The sequence below is a fragment of the Watersipora subatra genome, chromosome 5, assembly GCF_963576615.1.
Source record: "Watersipora subatra chromosome 5, tzWatSuba1.1, whole genome shotgun sequence".
In the NCBI taxonomy this organism is placed as follows: domain Eukaryota; kingdom Metazoa; phylum Bryozoa; class Gymnolaemata; order Cheilostomatida; family Watersiporidae; genus Watersipora; species Watersipora subatra.
This window is the reverse complement of record NC_088712.1, coordinates 21,523,691-21,542,835: the sequence shown is the minus strand read 5'-3', so window position 1 is coordinate 21,542,835 and position 19,145 is coordinate 21,523,691. Positions and strand designations below refer to the sequence as shown.

Sequence of the window (19,145 nt, the reverse complement as noted above, 5' to 3'; positions counted from 1 at the left end):
CATCAGCGTGAACTGAAAAACTGTCACCATACAGAAAACGTAGAACTTGAATTGCCAAAAAGGGAAGGTGTCCTAATCTGCACGTGATATATGATAACTCCAAATTATACAACAAATGAAATCAAAAAACTAGTCTGGAAACATACTTCCCAAATCGAAACAAAATTTTTACCGAAAGATGTTTCACAACTAAAAATTTTTATATGTTGAGCCTTTCGTAAGTAGAGGTTTGTATATAAAATATGAATATAATAATAAACTTCAGTGCAAACACAGTCAAGTTTTACATATAAAATTTTGACAAATGTACATATACAAACTATAATATAAATCAAAAGCACAAATGGCTTGTTTCAAATTAAATGCTTCTAATGTAAAGCTTAAAACGTTTTTATCAAAAAGTATAGAGATTTTTCTATCACTTGAGATTGGTTTGTTGTTTGAGGTGATGTTAATGCCAGGACGTTTTTTAGATTGACATTGACGAAACTTGATCGTTGCTGAAATGCTCAAAAGAAAAGACATTTTTTTCTTTTGAGCGTTTTACCCACGATCAATTTTGCCGATTTTTCTTGAAGTTTATGCACAGATTATCTTACTTTACCTGGGATTCGTTAAGAGCAACACTCCAAGGCAGTTCAATTAAAAGTTTTACGAGGTTTTACGGTACATTGTATATCACTCACGCTTTTTGAATGGATACTTATTGAATGTACACACGTATTCTGTGTTTAGGTCAAATGATGAATAGTTTTTTTAGACAACATATACGTTTTATTACTTAATACAATTTTAAGACGTTTTAAACATTCAACATTCCGACGTTGATTCAACACGGAATCAACGTCGGAATTCATCACCGCTAGCCGGGTTACGCGACGCACTCAAGGATTTTCGCCACGCAAATACAAAACAAAAACAACATGCTGTTTTTGTTTTGTATGTGCGTGGCGAAAATCCTTGCGCGCGTGACCCGGCTAGCCCGTGCTATTCATCGCATAGCAGGATAAATCAAATTTCACCAAACCTTTAGAAAAGTCGTTGACAAAAATATTTTGCCGATGGAGGTAATAACGACGCTTATGAAATACGAAAAGTTGAGGTTTACCTCTATGGCTTGGAATAAAGTGATTTTCTAAAGCGATAGGAACCGTTTCGGTGGCCGTTGGGCAAAAAACAGTTCGTTATAACAGTGTTGAGTACGAGTTATATAGAGCCATTTATCATTGCGTGGGAACGGACCAAGCAAATCCAGTCGAGTTAACCATGTGTTCGCTATATCTGAGGGCGAGTTATCCATGTTTCACTGTATATATATTTGACATATATATATATTTGACATATATATATATTTGACATATATATTTGACATTTATATATTTGACATTTATATATTTGACATATATATATATGTAGCAACAATGAACTTCATATATTTAGGTTTGACTAACTTATTCTATATTCAAAATCATAATTCTACATCTATTCAAAAGATTTATGGAAAGAATAAACCTCTAAGTTTTCATGACTTGTATTCACATCGGACTATTAATATCTCAGAATATTGAAGACTTGAGAACTAAAAACAAAACATGAACTAAGCAGAATCGCTAACATCAAGCACACAGGCGACCAGTTATCTTCCATTTTTGTTGACAAACCTACATCAGCAGTTCCATTTTACTCCTTTTCATTAATGTAACATATGTTGGGCATGCAATTTTATTATATCTATAAATCTATGCATATTGATTATATTGAAAATAGGAGACTAAAATTGAAATATTGCTGAGTCATTTGTATCATGGAACAGCTTATGTATTGTAAATCCTACAGCCACCATTGAACAGTACAAAGGAAAGAATTATCCCCCTTTCTATTAAAAAGAGCAATGTCGTGTGAAAGCAATATAATATTTGGAAACTTGGCAAAAGATTACCACAAAAATATAAACTCTTATAATATTTCAAGTATCATATAATATAGCAGTCAGAGTTGTCATCTCCTGAGTACAGTATAACTAAGGCTGCGCATGAGTACCAGTAATGAGTGAATGAAGGCATAAAGTCATTATTGAATTTACCCTTTTGCATGTCTATGTGCTACCTTTATTGTCGGAAGAGCTGGAGCTAGGGCTAAAGTACTTCATCAGAGTCTGCACGACTCTCTTACTTCCAGTTGGTGTCTGTAAGAAAAGACAAGCAAGAAGTCATTGCAGGATACAAAGTATATTACCTGCTTCAGATTCATCTTGCTTGAACGAGCAAGTTCATATATACGAGCAGAGATCAACAATGTAGATGTAGTGTAAAAATCTTATTCAACGTACAATTTTACAAGTAGAGTGGATCCCTTCAATTGCTTCGACATACAAACTGATATGTACGATAGAGCCCCTTCTATTGCTTCAATATAAATCAGTAGCGCCCTTACAGTTGCCTAGATAGACAATCTTTTATATACAGTGTAGCCCCTACAGTTGACTCGACATACAAACTTATATGTGCAGTCAACCCTCTACATACATGGCATACAAATTTCCAATTTATGATGTGAAATTGAAGTATATAACTGATAACTTCCAACATTCTAGGTTTCTAAAAGCGTTACAGTTTTATTAGTGGAAGTGAAAAGGCTGAAGGTAGAAACAATAAACGCAATAAGAAATTAGTAAACATAGTTCAAAATTCAAATTTTAGAGGAATTTTCGACCCAATACTTTATTACTTTAGTTTATGAGACAGATCTCCGAAAGAATAACTTCATGTGTAAGGGTTTAACTCTATCTATGTTTCCATGGAAACCTATACAACAGATAACCAAAGCTGAATCATGCAGTCACATGACCTTAAGCACATTCACAAGCATGCACATATAAAGAGTTAGCACACATGTACACAGGGGTAATATGTTTTTAGCAACAAGTGAATAGATGTATCATCCTCCTGAAAGACATACTCATATAATTTGAAGATGAATTCAGCAATGATTGCAATACATCTATGAAATCTGATGCACACTGTACTATTTTGTGCAATGTTGTACACCTATTTAAACAGGTTCAAATGGTACATCCGTAGAAATGGAGAAGTTGCACTATGGTTAATGAAGAAGCGTAATGTCTAAACACACAGGAGCAGATAACTCAGCGCATACCTTGGATTTAGAATTGACAGTTCCTCTGTTGGCAGCTCTCGTGGGTGTCACGGCTGGCCCCGTTGAACAGCTGGGTGATGTTAACTTATGTTTCTTTTCTACAATATGATTGGATTAGCACCGACAACGTCACAGCTGATAGAAAAGAGATACTAGTTGGTGTCAGCAAATGAGACAGCGAGTATCTACCTTGACTGAGCTGGCTGAGCCAATCAGCAGCCTGCTTACTACAGGAGTTCTCCTTGTCGTAACGTTTAGGTGTTTGCTGAGGATCAAGAACAGAATTGGGGAGATTGGCTGTTGGTGACGAGAAATCATTCAGCTTTTCTAAAACACCAGTCAGTATTGCGGGGTCAATCAGGGGTCAATTGGTAGAAGTGAAAGCTGCAAAGTACTATCAACACCCGAAGTAATTTTCAGCTCACGAGTTGCAAAGCGTTTCAGAAAGTTCCTATTTTGTGAAAAAAGCATAAAAGTTGATAAAAATTACAAATAATACCTTGACAAAGAATAGAACATATATTAGTGAGTTTACCATAAAACCTCTAATTGAATGCCAATCCATCGAAAGCAATAATCAGAACGCAGTTATCCGAGCAAACGATGCAAATATTTTTGTTTTAAAAAGTTAACTTTTGTTTCTGCATGCAATATAAGTACGATTTGTTTATTTCACTTGTTCATGAATATATATTTGTATCATTGGATCGATTATCATTATATAACTTATAAATTTGCAGATTTATAGCATACTAGCTGTGCTACCAGGCGTTGCCCGGGTAATAAAAAAGTCTTTAGCCAGAAAATTGATTTGTATTTAACATATGTGTCATGATCACAGAAACCATGGTCAAGTCGGGATTATAAGATTTAGAGTTATCTGCATTAAAAGAAGGAGAAAATTCTCAGTTATTTTGCAAAAAAAATTTTGATTCTAGCTTAAATACAGCAGATTTTATGGTCAATAAACTGAATGTATGTTTACCATCAGTGCGAAACCATGTTCCGAGAAAACTGGTGTTAAAGTCTGAGAAACGAAAACCGATGCACAGTTTTGTTTACATTTCAAAACGTCATAGCAACCAATATTAAGAGGCTGTGATATTTATCTAGATTTCTGTCTTCATATCGAAAACATTATGCTGAATTTAAAAGTCTAAACAGATTTTGGCTGGTTGTCATAGAAATGGCTGTATATCTATAAGAAAATGTATTACCTAATTTTGCAGATATTAAAAACGGCTTGGCAGTGCCGCGATATTGAGCACAACCGTAGTATGATCAACAAAATGTTTAACAAAAAAGTAATAACAGCAACATATTGCACATAATCACTATACTTTGATGTTGCAAATTCGAATAATTTTTCTTATAATCAAATCTTATAAAATCGAATAATTATTCTTATAATTAAATATTGTAAAAATCTTATAAGAATGGTTAGGAATATATCATGGTCATTCCCTTTACTTACACTGTTTTTGGCATCAGTTGGAATACCAAAGTACTCATTATAAGTGTCCAAAATGTCAGAATTATCCTTCAAATCGGCAAAAAAGAAACGATTACGTTTTTCGGACGCCATTTTTTAGTACTTCCTGTTTAGCATAGCAACGGTTTTAAGAGTTTTTTCTGAGGTTTTAAGACATTTATGATCTAAACTGACTTCAGATTCAGAAAGATCACTCTTTGATTGGTCCAGAAGCACGTGTTACAAAAATCCTTACCAAAATTATAAATTCAGTTAGTGCAACTTTAAAGTCGAATAACTCAACTTCGTGATTTGTGACTTAACCATGGTTTCTGTGACCCATATAACAACATTTCCCATGCAATCTTTCAAACAACATATCATGAGAGAAGTGTTTTGTGCAGAAAAATAAAAACAACTGTAAAGGTTTTAAAACTTTGTTAAACAACTGAACTTTGAAGCTATTTGCCTAGCACATTGCCAATGAAAAATTCCAGTAGGCTGTTCAATAAGCTAGGCTTTCTAATGCCGGTAAGCCATGACTTTGCGTCTGCATTGTTGTCCAGCTACAGCTATTCTAATAATAGCTATAGCCGGAATGACAGACAGATATACGACATATGACATACTTTGAGAAATATATACAGTGAAACTCGGCTAACTCAACCTTCACGGGGACCGAGAAAAAGTGTTCGAGTTATCAGAGCGTTCAAGTTATGAGAATACTGTCACAAGTGCATATATTCTTGTATTTATCAGTATATATACAAACTATATATAAATCAAAAGCATTGATTGCTTGTTGCAAGTTAAGGGACCTCTCATGTAATGTTTTAACAATTTTTATCAGAAAGTATAAATATTTTCCTTTTATTACTTAAAGAATAGAGAAAGCATAATATTTTTATGCTTTATTATTTATCTTGAGGTGTTGACTGATGTTCTAAAAAAAGAATCAAAGAGATTGACCAACCAGAAGCTGAGATATAGCCAGTCAAACACAGGTCTACCAAAAAACATAAGTGTTTTGGTAATCATCAATATATGACGTATGAAATCGACTTGTGTGCCATTGGTCAATTAAGCCAACTAATGCGCTCTCCTATAACAATCACGGCGTTTTAATTGGTTTAATCCCTGGAAGTATAGAACAATCAAATTGGGCCTAACAATCATCGCTCTGAGAATTCCGAACCAGTCCTTCTGACGTGTAGATTAGTTTTAGAATAAAATAATTACACGCATCTATCATTTCGCAACATTCTGCTATCACTTTCTACAAATTATATTAGTTACATCATTTATTCTATACGCAGTTATATTATTATTTTGTATAATATGAAAGAAAATAGATTTTACCAAACATCCGCTTAGCGATCGCCCTTCGGAAGTGAGGTAATCTTTGCATAAACTTCAAGAAAAATCGACAAAATTGATTGTGGGTAAAACGCTCAAAAGAAAAAGATGTCTTTTCTTTTGAGCATTTCAACAATGATCAAGTTTTGCCAATGTCAATCTAAAAAACGTCCTGGCAATAACATCACCTCAAACAACAAACCAATCTCAAGTGATAGAAAAATCTCTATACTTTTTGATAAAAACGTTTTAAACTTTACATTAAAAGCATTTAATTTGAAACAAGCCATTTGTGCTTTTGGTTTATATTATAGTTTGTATATGTACATGTATCTACTAATAAATAAGTAAATACATGGACTTGTGACAGTGCTCTGATAACTTGAACGCTCTGATAATTCGAACACTTTCGCTCGGTCCCGAGCCTGTCTTGACAAGCTGTTTTTTTGCGTAGTTGTCCCCCCGTCGAGCGGCGAGCAACAACAGCTTGTCACAAGACGTACTACACCTGATGCATCAGCTGCACTTATAGGGAGTTGTTCTCTTCCGTCTACGCGGCTTGGCCGCGATGTTATGTCGGTCGCTCCATTGGTAATCATAACGGATTTCACGCAAAAATTTATGTAGAAAAAAACAAGATTACAACGTTTAACCAAAGACCAGTTTTTGTGATAAACTTTAGTAGAACTTAAGAATAAAACAAACTCAAAATAAAATCCATAAAAACAAATAAAACTGACTGATACAAAAATAGAAATAAAACTGACTGAGCGCACAAATAACGACATGTTTAGTCGCTGTTGTTGCCTAAGTTCTCAAATTCTAATAAAGTTTACTGCAGAGAGGGGTCGCCAGTTAAACGTTCTTATCTTAATTTTTCTACATAAATTTTTGCGTGAAATCCAGTATGATTACCAATGGAGCGACCGACATAGCATCGCGGCCAAGCCGCGTAGACGGAAGAGAACAACTCCTTATATGTGCAGCTGATGCATCAGGTGCAGTACTTCTTGTGACAAGCTGTTGTTGCTCGACGGGGGGGGGGGGGGGGCAACTACGCAAAAACAACAGCTTGTCAAGACAGGCTACTCGGTCCCGTGAAGTTCGAGTTAACCATGTTTGACTGTAATTGCAAAGCAGTACACAGGCCATAATATCATCGCAGGTCAATTGCAAGCAATAGATATCAACTGGTAGAGATATTTCTCAGTTTCTCAATGCACATTTATTAAGAGATCTTTGACAAGTTGGAGATATGTTAGCATATTTATTGCATTCAAAATGTTTAATATCGCTCCACCGAAAAGAGAGGCAAAATATAGGGCGTAAAAGGGCTAAATTTATCTTCCCAAAATTCTAATTTTAAAAAATATAGGGCCAGACTCTATTTGAACGCCACCTCCAATTGGCCGCCTTTATAAAAGAAGGGTTGAAAACTAGAGCGTCATGGCGTTCAATTAGAAATTTTACGGTATGTTCAAAATTCACCTAATCTTTAAAATCTTTAAACCTAATGTTTAAAATTAACCTAATCTAAGTTGGAGTAAGTGACAGCGCATATTTCTATCACTACGTCTCTTTGAACCTAGATATAGCTAAACGTTCATTTCTGTTTATGTGTCTCCAAGGTAACAATAAAACCTTAATAACAGTTGTCACTTTAATAATCAAGTTTCTTATGTACACTTTAATTTTATACCAGTTGTTTCAAGGACATGAGATATTACCTAAAGTATGAATTTGTATTGTATGTTGTTGAGTTGTGAAATAAATAAAATGTGATACAGTTGTATAAGAATGCGATGAATGTATAAGAATTGCCAACAAAATTCGTGAAATGAATGAATTTCAAAGTTTGACTGCATTCTCACATGAAAACCTTGTTTTAACTAACATAAGTTATTTCAAGTTGACGCCACAGTTAGAATCCTGTCACTTAGGGTGAACTAGGTAAATGTTTAACTCAATCACTGGTGATACTATCACTCATGATCATGAAAACGTTACACTTAAACCTTTAGATGCGAAGGTACAGTCAAACCTTTAGATGTGAAGTTACAGTCAAACCTTTAGATGTGAAGTTACAGTCAAACCTCTACGTGTGAAGTTACAGTCAAAACTCTACGTGTGAAGTTACAGTCAAATCCTTAAATGTGAAGGTACAGTCAAACATCTAGGTTTAAAGTTACAGTATAACCTTAGATGTGAAGTTACAGTCAAACATCTACAGATGTGAAGTTACAGTCAAACATCTACGTGCGAAGTTACAGTCAAACCCTTAAATGTGAAGTAACAGTGAAACCTTTATGTGTGAAGTTAGTCAAACCCTCAGATGTGAAGTTACAGTCAAACCTCTACGAGTGAAGTTACAGTCAAACCCTTAGATGTAAAGTTACAGTCAAAGCCTCAGATGCCAAGTTACAGTCAAACCTCTACGCGTGAAGTTACAGTCAAACCCATAGATGTGAAAGTACAGTCAAACATCTAGGTTTGAAGTTACAGTCATACCTTTAGTTGTGAAGTTACAGTCAAACCTCTACGTGTAAAGTTACAGTCATACCTTTAGATGTGAAGTTACAGTCAAACCTCTAGGTATGAAATTACAGTCAAACCTCTACTACATGTCAAGTTATCTGTCATTTTAACTTCTATATCAGAAGTGTAACACCTCTGGGGTAAACCTAATGCATTGATAAATATAATGTACAACGGTACAAATCACTCTATGCCCATACTTGCTCTTGTTGGTGTTATATTAACTATAATTTTGCTGCTGTTGTTGATTCTGATGGGTGATTGGGTAGAGCTGAGGCTAGGACTACAAGGGGACAATGGTACATCGTCCCTTAGTCTCTTGCTGCTAGGATGAAAGCACTCATTGTCCATAAGCCTCCTCTTAGCTTGATTCACCGGGTTCGAGGGGCCTGTGGAACATAAGCTTATCATAGTTCAAAAGATAGAATCAAATTATGCCAGTAAGAGATAGACTGAGCTCTACCGATGATGTTATGAATTATAAAATTACTCATGATGGTTACAATGGAGCCATTTACCAAGGTTCCACACAGCTGTAGTGTAGTGACACCCCCCTCCCCATAGGGCGCTGCAATATCATCATTGAAACATTTGGGCTGTTCTAATTCTCTCGTGATTCAGTGTCGCTGTTTGGCAGCAAAATACCCACGCGATGGGCCATCTTTGTGCTGTAAAAACTACCTTAGCAACCAGCAGCGTTGCACTTGTGCATGCGCACAGGTCTTGCTTTTCTGTTTTTCACATGCAAACATATACCTTGGCATAAGGAATGGAACAACCATCGCTCTACCATGGTGCCCTATGGAAGCGCTTGTCAACCCAGCATCGCGCACTGGTGCACCCAGGTGTCACTACACCATCCTGTGTGGAAACTTAATAAACTGCTTGAAAAATGCTAACAGTTGGTTTAGCATAGATGTTCTCTTTATGTAATGACAAGCCTCTCACAGGTCAGGCAAGTTCGATTACTAGGCCATGTGTGTTCTGAATAGCTGACAGCCAAGGGAGACAAATCTAAATTCAGTAACAGGTCAAATCGCAAGATTGAAAAAGGGTATCAATTCAAGTAGTAAATTTTAAAGAATTATTAAGATTAATTTTAAATTAGATAGTATATTTAAATTGCTCAGAATGTCTGAAGAAGTTTTTTTTTCACACATAGACAGCTGCACTCCTGAGGTTGCCACTCGAGACTGCACCAAGCATGAGTTGAGTTTACATAAACAAGCTGGATGATATAACAAACCATTTACTGCCAGCAGTCAAAACGTTGGAGCATTAGTTAAAAGCAAGTCTTTACTAAATATCAAGCAACCATCTGTTGGTTTACTAGCAACAAAGTAAATGAACTCCCTAAAATGCTGAACTAGAACAAAAAAATTCGCATCTACCTGAAAAATAAAAATGTTTCAAGCAGGTTGACACACGAAATACGAATGATACGTACTTAATGAGAGACGAGCTGTGCCGGCAGCAACAGCTGCCTGGGTTTTGGAGGCAGCAAAAGAGCTGCTTGATTTCCTTGGACTGATAAGAAGTTTCTTAGGAGAAGACACCTTAGGGTGGATGTCAAGGCCTTTGAAAACCGGCCACGGCAATACCCCTGCAAGATAAATGCTCTACACAGTACATAACTGATGGCAACAAAGCTTGACAACAGCTGCAAGGCATACAGTGCGTGCAAAGGAAGGAATAAATGACTTGAAGTTAAATGTTAAGTGAAAATAAAACAGATGATGAAAAACAAAATGAAAGCCGATCCAAAAAGTGAATAGAGAAATATCTAAAGGGTGGATGGAAGAATCTCTAAATGATGGAAGGAGAAATCTCTAAATGATGGAAGGAGAAATCTCTAAATGATGGAAGGAGAAATCTCTGAAGGGTGGATGGAAGAATCTCTAAATGATGGAAGGAGAAATCTCTAAATGATGGAAGGAGAAATCTCTAAATGATGGAAGGAGAAATCTCTGAAGGGTGGATGGAGGAATCTCTAAAGAGTGGATGGAAAAATCTATAAAGCATGGAAGGAGAAATCTCTAAATGATGGAAGGAGGAATCTCTAAAGAGTGGATGGAAAAATCTATAAAGCATGGATGGGGGAGTATTAGAGCTGTTCGATGTCTACCTGCACTATGCATTCAATTTCAGAGTTGTTTTCTCCTGAAAACTGAATGAAACTGAATCTTCAATTGTTACTTCAGTTTACTCATATTGGCATTATGAACCGCATCGAACCGAGATTTGTATACCATATTTATTAATAATTAGTAAACTAATAATTAATATTTGCAAAAAAATGTTTAAGTAATGGTGAAAATTTTAATTATATTAATTAACCAATACAATTTGAAAAATTGTATCCTCTTTAAAATTTAATGAATCAACATCAAATTGATTACGTAATTAAAGACAATTGAATAAATATAAATAAAAAATTACAATATGCTCAGGACAAATACAATCGATGAAGATTAATGTCATAATAAGATATTACAAATATAAGTCTCTTCACTACAAAACATCACATGAGGTTATTTGGAAAGAGTCAAGACCATTACTGCAATTTGGATGAAAAAAAACAACTCTAAACTCATTTGCTGACCGATCATTTGCTCTCACGAAAATTTGCTTAGGAAACTGCTGCGTGGGCATGCGCAAACACTGAATCGAATCGTGATGTAAAATTCGGTTCATACGCAGTTGTCTTCTCCTTCTGAATCGATGAACCGAGAGAGAACAACTATCGAAAAACCGAATGCACTTGAATCGTTATCCAGCACTAGGAGGTATCTTAAAAGTGGATGGAAGAATTTCTAAGGGGGGATAGAATAATCTCTAAAGAGTGGATGGAAGAATCTATCAAGGGTGGATGAAGGAATTTCTAAAGGGTGGAAGGAGACATCTCTAAAGGGTAGAAGGAGAAATCTCTCAAGAGTGGATAGAAGAATCTATAAAGGGTGGATGAAGGAATCTATAAAGGGTGGAAAGAGAAATCTAAAGGATGGATAGAGAAATCTCTGAAGGGTGGATGAAGGAATATCTGAGGGGGTTGGAGGAATCATTGAAAGGTGGATGGAGGAATAGCTAAGGGGGGATGGATGCAGATATTAGAGGACTGTGAATTGAGACGAGGGAAGCACGGAGTACCTTTGTCAGCGCTGAGAGGTCTTACAGTACAAGACTGGCTAACTCTCTGTCGGGTTTTAATGCCAGTCATGCTGCTGCTGATGGTCGACAAGAGTTGGCAGGTGCCTTCTATCACATCATCTGCGGGATTAGAAGTCAATCGCCAGATGCGCAGTGTGTCATCATCACTAATGGTAGCCAGCTGTAGAAAGACATAAAGCAACTTAATCACGAGTGTCAAACTAAAAGGTACAGATATTCAGATTTAAATCAAAAGAGCTTCCATGGATACCGATTGAATGATTCTCACTAAAATCCAATTACATCATCAGGTCCAGCTAAAAGAGATCAACCGACTTTATCCCTAAACGGAAGACAAACCTGACAAGTTTCTGAAACCAGTTATTAAACTATAGATTATGATAGATTATTATTATACAACTCATAAGCTTGCAGGTTTACAGCATATTATTTGATAGCATCGTTGCAGTTATATAAACTTGACTTACAATGGATCAACCCTCATAACTCATCGTCTATTGCACATAAAAAGCCAGTTCTGGCTGCAAACTGTAGCAAACATATCAATGAGCTTTAGTACAACATTGTTAAATTAATTTATAAATAAAAATATTCCTTCAAATTTAGAATGAAATAAATCGAAAGCTTCACCGAATTGCAATGCAGACTAAGATCGTCGCAGGTTAATTACAAGCAATACACATTACCTAATAAGAGATATTTCCTGGCTTCCAAATGCATATTTATTCAGAGATCTACAAGTTGGAGGTAAGTTATAGCAGATATATTGCACCCAAAAGGGTTTGTCGGCCCGCTCGAAGGAGAGTACAAAATATGGGCGACATTAGCTTCGCCCGTAAGAGGATTAAATTTAGCTTTCCATAATTCTGACAAGCTATTTAAAAAATACAACCCCACCCTCCATTTGAACATCACCTCTAATAAAATGCCACTACAGGGAAAGGGTTAAAAAATAGGGCGCCATGCCGTTCAAATAAAGGTTTAACGGGAAGTCCTAAAAATATTGTTCACTAAACTTATCAGGTGCTTATCGCTCAGGTATGAGTAAAGATAATTTGCCAGCATTCGAATTCATCAGATATTTATATATGAGTAACAAAAACTTACAGTTAATTTTATCAGTTTAAAATTGTAAGTTGAGAGTTATTTTTTTAATATATAAAAGACTAGCTGCATTACCTGTGTTCGGGAACAGATTTACGTAAAGCAAGTTTTATTGAGAGTTGTCTTTCATACCGTAAACAATTCCAAATACGCAATCTACTGAAATTTTTGTGCTGATCTGACTGCATACACATATGCAGTCATACATGTCAATAATGTTGGAGAGCCCATTGGAGATGTGCAATGTGTTTTACAGCTAGTCTACAATGCATCAGTCTCGAACTACTCAAATCGGAATTGTCCTAATTTTGTACACAGAACTGATAATGAAATTGACATTGCTAGGCAAATTGACGCTCTTCAAACTGGCAGTATAGAAATGTTTTACATATTTTAAGAAATTCTAGAAAATATTTTGCTGTTGCACTGCTTAGCTATCGCCAGCTTTTATTGAATTGAGACTTCTGCATGCTTGAAACACTAATCATGACTCACCAGTTCTTCGTCTATAGCCTGTGTTTTGACATGGTATATACAAACTGTGCAGCAGTAATGCGGTTGTTGATAAAATTTATTATCAATAAAATCTACTATATAAACTACATATATGGCCTCTCGCCTTTTCAACGTAAGGCGTTACATCTGAAGCATTTTTGGACATTCGTCCCATAAAAAAATTCAACCCTATACTGTGTTGCATGACTGTAGTCAAGCGCGAAGTTTTCTGTCCATACACGGCGCCTGGTAGCAGCTGCTGTAGTTAGTGCATCTCGCTATTGTCGCCGTTTCATCCGCTCCGAAAATTCAGCTCGGTGAGCAGCTGTTGTAGCTAGTGCATCATGTTCTTGTCGCCGCTGCATCCGCTCGGAGGTTTCAGCACGTCTGGCCGATGTAGCGGCTGCTCTGAGCCGTTTGAGTTACTGCTGGGGTCGGTCTAGTAGTCTCTGCACTTCTAGCGGCTGCAGCATCTATTCTGGCCTGCTCTCGATGTACCCGTGTTTGTTCGGCGGTTTCTGCTCTTCTAGCAGCTGCAGCAGCAGTTCCGTTTCGTTGTGGGCGTAGCTGCGTTTGCTCTGCAGTTTCTGCTCGTCTTGCTGCTGCTTCGCAAATTCGATCTCTGTTTTTGCGTTTGGCCAATAGGCTTTTTGGAAGGCACTGTACTGCTTCAAGCATTTCTAACATTGAATGAGATGGTGTGCTTTTTGTAATATACGCTGCTCGCTTTCTTCTCACCGCTGCCTATCGCCAGGCTCGGAGTGCCAGTGCAAGTTCTGTAGTTTCTGTAGTTCTCGTAGCTGGAAAAAAAAGTAAAAGTAACTCAGCTGCGGAAGGAAATGAACACGTTTATTATCACAAACAGTGGCAAATCCAACGTTTTCAACCCTTTCACTGAAGTAGACCCCCTCATGCGTTTTCTATGGTCGACCGCCATAGACACATTTTTGCGACTTTCCCAGCAATTGCTGGTAACTGAATTTTATTATTCATTGATAACATAACCAATGGTCTTTAAGACTTTTATAGTAGTGACAGTGTTGTCCAAAGATTTCTCTATAAAATTAGCCTAAAATTTAATTTTAAATCTTTGTTTGAGAATTTCCAACTTAACCACTTCGGATGCATGCACCGCTATAGCGGCTTCGAGTATATTCTTCTCAAGTTCATTAGCCAGTTTTTAGGCTTTGCGTAGTTGCATTACTCATCTATCTATATTTAGAGCCTGCTTACAGTGGACGGGTATAACTGGAGTACCTCAGAACCTGGTTGCAACCTCAGAACTTCTATGTATGCATGCATACATAGAAGTTCTGAGGTTGCAACCAGGTTCTGAGGTACTCCAGTTATACCCGTCCGCTTACAGTTACACTCTATCTACAAAGCTAAGCATGACCTTCAGACATGTTTGCAGACATCGGACTGGTCAAACAGCTATGGTCAAATGAAAGAATTTCGAGTAATTTGGGTTCAAAGTTCAACATCTAGATCAGTTAGTAACAACGCGTAGTAGTTAGTAGTTGATGCTATAGGCTTCAATTCAGCGATAGAAATGGCAGACTTCCAGTAGAGTGGTGACGAAGATAAGTTAACAGCTATGGAAGATACTGTAGATTGCATTGTATACACAGTATGTTTTAATTGTTTGTTATTATATATAGTTTTATACATTTTCATGCTACCCTTATTAGTCAAAAATGTTCGTAGAACACGAATTTTAATAAAACCGCTATTTCATGCTACTTTCAATATTTATTATTTTTAATTTTTGAAATAAAGATAATACGATCAGATACAGAATTTTCTTTGCTTTCCAAAAGTATAGGTGTTCTATGTAAAAATGTGAGTGCTTCTACGGTTAAAATGACTTTTGTTGACCCATGTCATAATCTGTAGAGCATCATGATTTAATTGTACCTGAACGCGAAATCGGATTATGCAATTGTAGCCGAAGTGGTTAAAAACAACCATTTTTGTGTAAGTTTTGAAAATGCCATCGAGTTAGAAAACAATTACTTATGTTGATGACATAGCTGATTCATATTTTTGCGATTACACATATAATTAAAATAGCAATAGCAATAACATAGTAAATAGCAATAACATACAACAATACTAACCTTTTCGATGTAGAAATTTAGTAGGTAAAACGCAGTAGCAGTACCCGTGCAAGTTCTGTAGTAGCTGTAGTACTCGTAGCTGGAAAAGAATAAAAGTAACTCAGAACGAAGTGAACATGGTTACTATCACAAACAGTGGCAAATCCAACGTTTTCAACCCTTTCACCGAAGTAGACTCATGCGTTTTCTATGGTCGACCGCCGTAGACACATTTTGCAATTTTACCAGCAATTGCTAGTAACTGAATTTTAATATTCGTTGATAACATAACCAACGGTCTTTAAGACTTTTATAGTAGTGACAATGTTGTCCAAAGATTTCTCTATAAAATTAGCCTAAAATTTAATTTTAAATCTTCGTTCGAGAATTTCTAACTTAAAAACGAAGATTTTTTGTGCGAGTTCATTAAATGCGTCCGAGTTAAAAAACAAATAACTACTTATGTTGATGACACATGACAGATAATTAAAATGCACAAAGTATAGACACAACGAATGCTTTGTATAGCAGTGCTTGTTAACATGTTGCCAAAATGAAATATATAACCAAAACAAACGTTCTAGATCGAGTTTGAAATTGAAAAAATAATGTATACATATTAAGCAATATCGGCAAAATGGCTGGCAATAGGCCGATAGCTAAATTTGTACACGGACGCAAGTGAAGGGGTTATGTAGTGAAAGTGTGGCAATTCATATACAATACAACATTGATTAAGAAATACTTACCTTTTTCTATGTAGAAATTTAGTAGGAGAGAACTGCGTTTTCCAGTGACCGCAAGAAACCAACGTTCACGTGACCTTCTCGGTACGCGTTGGCAGTAAATATTAATCGCATGTAAATTACTATTTATTTTATTTAATGATTAGTACATTTGTATAGCTGTATAGGCAGCCGAACTCAGGACGGTGCTTTACAACATGGCAGCAAATTTGCTGTTTCAAACGCACCAGTGTCGTTGGGCGCCATAAATAGGCACGCGCTAACCGGAGGTGACGTGTTTTTGTGTAAAACCGATGAATAGGTTATGTATAGTAGAGGCGTGTACTAACCGGAGAATCCCGTTAACGCGCCCTAGATACCTAGTAGCGGCTAATAGTCGGAAAAGTACGGTACTCTATAAGGCGGACAATCAATCACACAGATACACAGACAACGATTGCCGTTTATATAGTAGATAATTTTATGTTAACTTAATATTTTAACATAATGTATTAAGTTAACATATTAAATTAACATAGTAATTTAATATGTCAACTTGACATACTAATTTGACATATTATGTTAATATGTTAACTTAGTATGTTAAGTTAACATATTAACTTAACAACTTTACTTAATATGTAATCTTATTAATAGTAAGTCGACCATTCTTTTTTAGATAAATCTGCAAATGTGAAGTTTCAGATTTTTCTAAAAAAAAGAATGGTTTGGTCCCGATACTGGAACCCCGTATCGGTGCATCTCTAGTGATGCACCGATACTGAAGCCCCGTATCGGTGCATCTCTAGTGATGTGCCCATAGAGCTGGGAGTTAGCATTGTTCTGCACCACGATATTCACCCACATTACATTCATTACCTTGCCAGTCTCATATCGGCTCCAGGCAACCGACGTCACTTCATCCGTGTGTCCAAGAAGCTGGTAAACCATGGATTTTTTGCGACCTCTTACATCATAAATTCGGGCTGCATGGTCTGACGAGCCAGTTAACAGGTAGTTATCGTCTGGGCTCAGAGCAGACTTGACAAAGAATGTTTTGTTGCGGTGGCACCTGTATGTGGCAACGACTACAAAAAAGGAGGGTATATAAGGTTTACACTCGTCACAGCTACAGAACTTTACTACTAGAAAGGTATTGGAGTTATCTGCTCAATATTCCTTGTACAGCTACATACAAGAAGCAAAAGCCAGTGTTGCTAACCGGAATGTAAATTCTCATCGAACTACTATGAGATTTGAACATAGATATAAATTGTAGGTGCAGTCAAATATGGAAAATTTGCCCATGGGTACTTTGAACACATAAAATCATACAGTTTTGCTTGGTTCCTTCGCACACAATAATAAATTACTCAATATAACTGTTATCAAACAACATTAACTCGAGCTCCTAGGAGTTCCTTTTTCGCTCAGTTTTTCGCTGTTTGTAGTTTGTAGATAAATACTAGATATGAAAAGGAAATAGTGTTGTATGCAACGATTTTCGGCTAACAGCAATCAAAACTGCAATTATTATTTGAAAAGATCACTTCATTTTCTTATTCTGCTCAGCAAAATGATTTTGTTGGAATTTCAAAACGATTTCATGAAAGGTTTACAAAACAGGATTTTTCACATGCATATATATATATATATATATATATATATATATAAAACACATATCTAAAAAGTATATACAGTGGAACTTTGGTTCTCGAACATAATCCTTTCCAGAAGGTTGTTCAAAAACCGAGTTATTCAAGATCCGAAACAATTATTCCCATTAGAATTAATGTATGTAAATTGTAATCCGTTCCAAGCCGAGATAATAACTTGGGTGAAGTATTTTTTCAAACATTTTACACCCTAACCTGCACTGTAAACTACATACTATAAATAAAAACGTATAGATATAGATCGTGTATATTTTTAATAAAAGATTTTCTATCTATGATGATGAAACCAGTAAACAAAAAGTAAACATTTCGTATGCTTTGCTCTTAAAACATCGAAAACATTTTAGGTTAAGATACAATACCAAAATATGCAGAAATTGATAATGAAACAGCAAAGAATGCAGCAGATCAGTTACATCAAAAATCATGTGAAAAAAAAAATATAAACAGCAATGGTACATTTACTTCACATATTTGAAGGAAAATCCTCCTCCAAAATATATTAGCCGCCAAACTCATGGCCGGCCCGTGGGCCACATCCGGTCCACCTTTAATCAGATCTGGTCCGCAAGATCATTTTACATTATTATTATTCGTAGCCCATCGATATGGAGCACTGATGACATAATACTGCACAGACATACAGATCCCATAATGCAATGCTTCAGCTGCCTTGTTGGGTACTTATCGCGTCAATTTAATTTGAAGTTTGTTTCAGAGTGATATTCCTGTGTTTTTATCCATATTTATGTTCCATAAACATTTAGTTTTAGTGTGTTGAATGTTTATTCTGTTCAGCCCGCGACCTAGATTGTGTTTTGAATTTTGGCCCCTTGTACAATTGAGTTTGACATCTCTGATTTAGGGTAACTCGACTAGAGGAGTTGTCTCCCTAGCAAATCCATTAAGCGTAACTTGCCTTTCCTTTTGTTAACAAATGTTTCCATGCTGTTTCAGGAGCTGTTCCGAGCGTTTGATTCTAATGCGCATGCTCCGGTATAAATTCGCAATAAATTCTGATCGACGAAATAAATTCGGTCGATAACCGAATTTATGTTCGAGATCCGAGACAAACAAATCTCAATCTTTTCGGTCGAAAACTTAATTGGCCGAGAACCGACGTTCCATCGTAAATAGTTTTTGAAACGTATATATATATATATACGTTTCAAACAACAACTTATCTGAAATTTTGAATTTTTCTTCACGCCGTGAAACAGATTTGCAGTGAAGGGAAATTTGACTTTCCAGAAGTTTTAGTCTACAAAATCACTCCACTTATGATTATTTGTGTAGAGTTCTTTTGTGGCTTTGAATTTTACTTTATTCGTATTTAGTTGTCAAATGTTCTATTAGGTGA

General features: G+C 36.1%; 2 protein-coding genes across 2 annotated transcripts in view; both read right to left on the bottom strand.

Annotated features, from left to right (window-relative positions):
* Positions 1–1,642: 1,642 nt before the first annotated feature.
* The window catches only part of LOC137396451 (denticleless protein homolog), a 36,305-nt gene continuing 18,802 nt past the window's right edge, over positions 1,643–19,145 (bottom strand). Inside the window, exons 8-14 of the mRNA XM_068082735.1 lie at positions 16,989–17,197; positions 11,666–11,846; positions 9,966–10,121; positions 8,719–8,907; positions 3,346–3,483; positions 3,157–3,254; positions 1,643–2,185 (exon numbers count right to left, since the gene is read on the bottom strand). Coding sequence (XP_067938836.1) covers positions 2,096–2,185; positions 3,157–3,254; positions 3,346–3,483; positions 8,719–8,907; positions 9,966–10,121; positions 11,666–11,846; positions 16,989–17,197 — 1,061 coding nt within the window. The 3' untranslated portion in view covers positions 1,643–2,095. The remainder of the gene's footprint in view (positions 2,186–3,156; positions 3,255–3,345; positions 3,484–8,718; positions 8,908–9,965; positions 10,122–11,665; positions 11,847–16,988; positions 17,198–19,145) is intronic.
* The window catches only part of LOC137396452 (uncharacterized), a 140,377-nt gene continuing 134,926 nt past the window's right edge, over positions 13,695–19,145 (bottom strand). Inside the window, exons 2-3 of the mRNA XM_068082736.1 lie at positions 15,406–15,484; positions 13,695–14,085 (exon numbers count right to left, since the gene is read on the bottom strand). The gene's annotated coding sequence lies outside the window, so the exon portion shown is untranslated. The remainder of the gene's footprint in view (positions 14,086–15,405; positions 15,485–19,145) is intronic.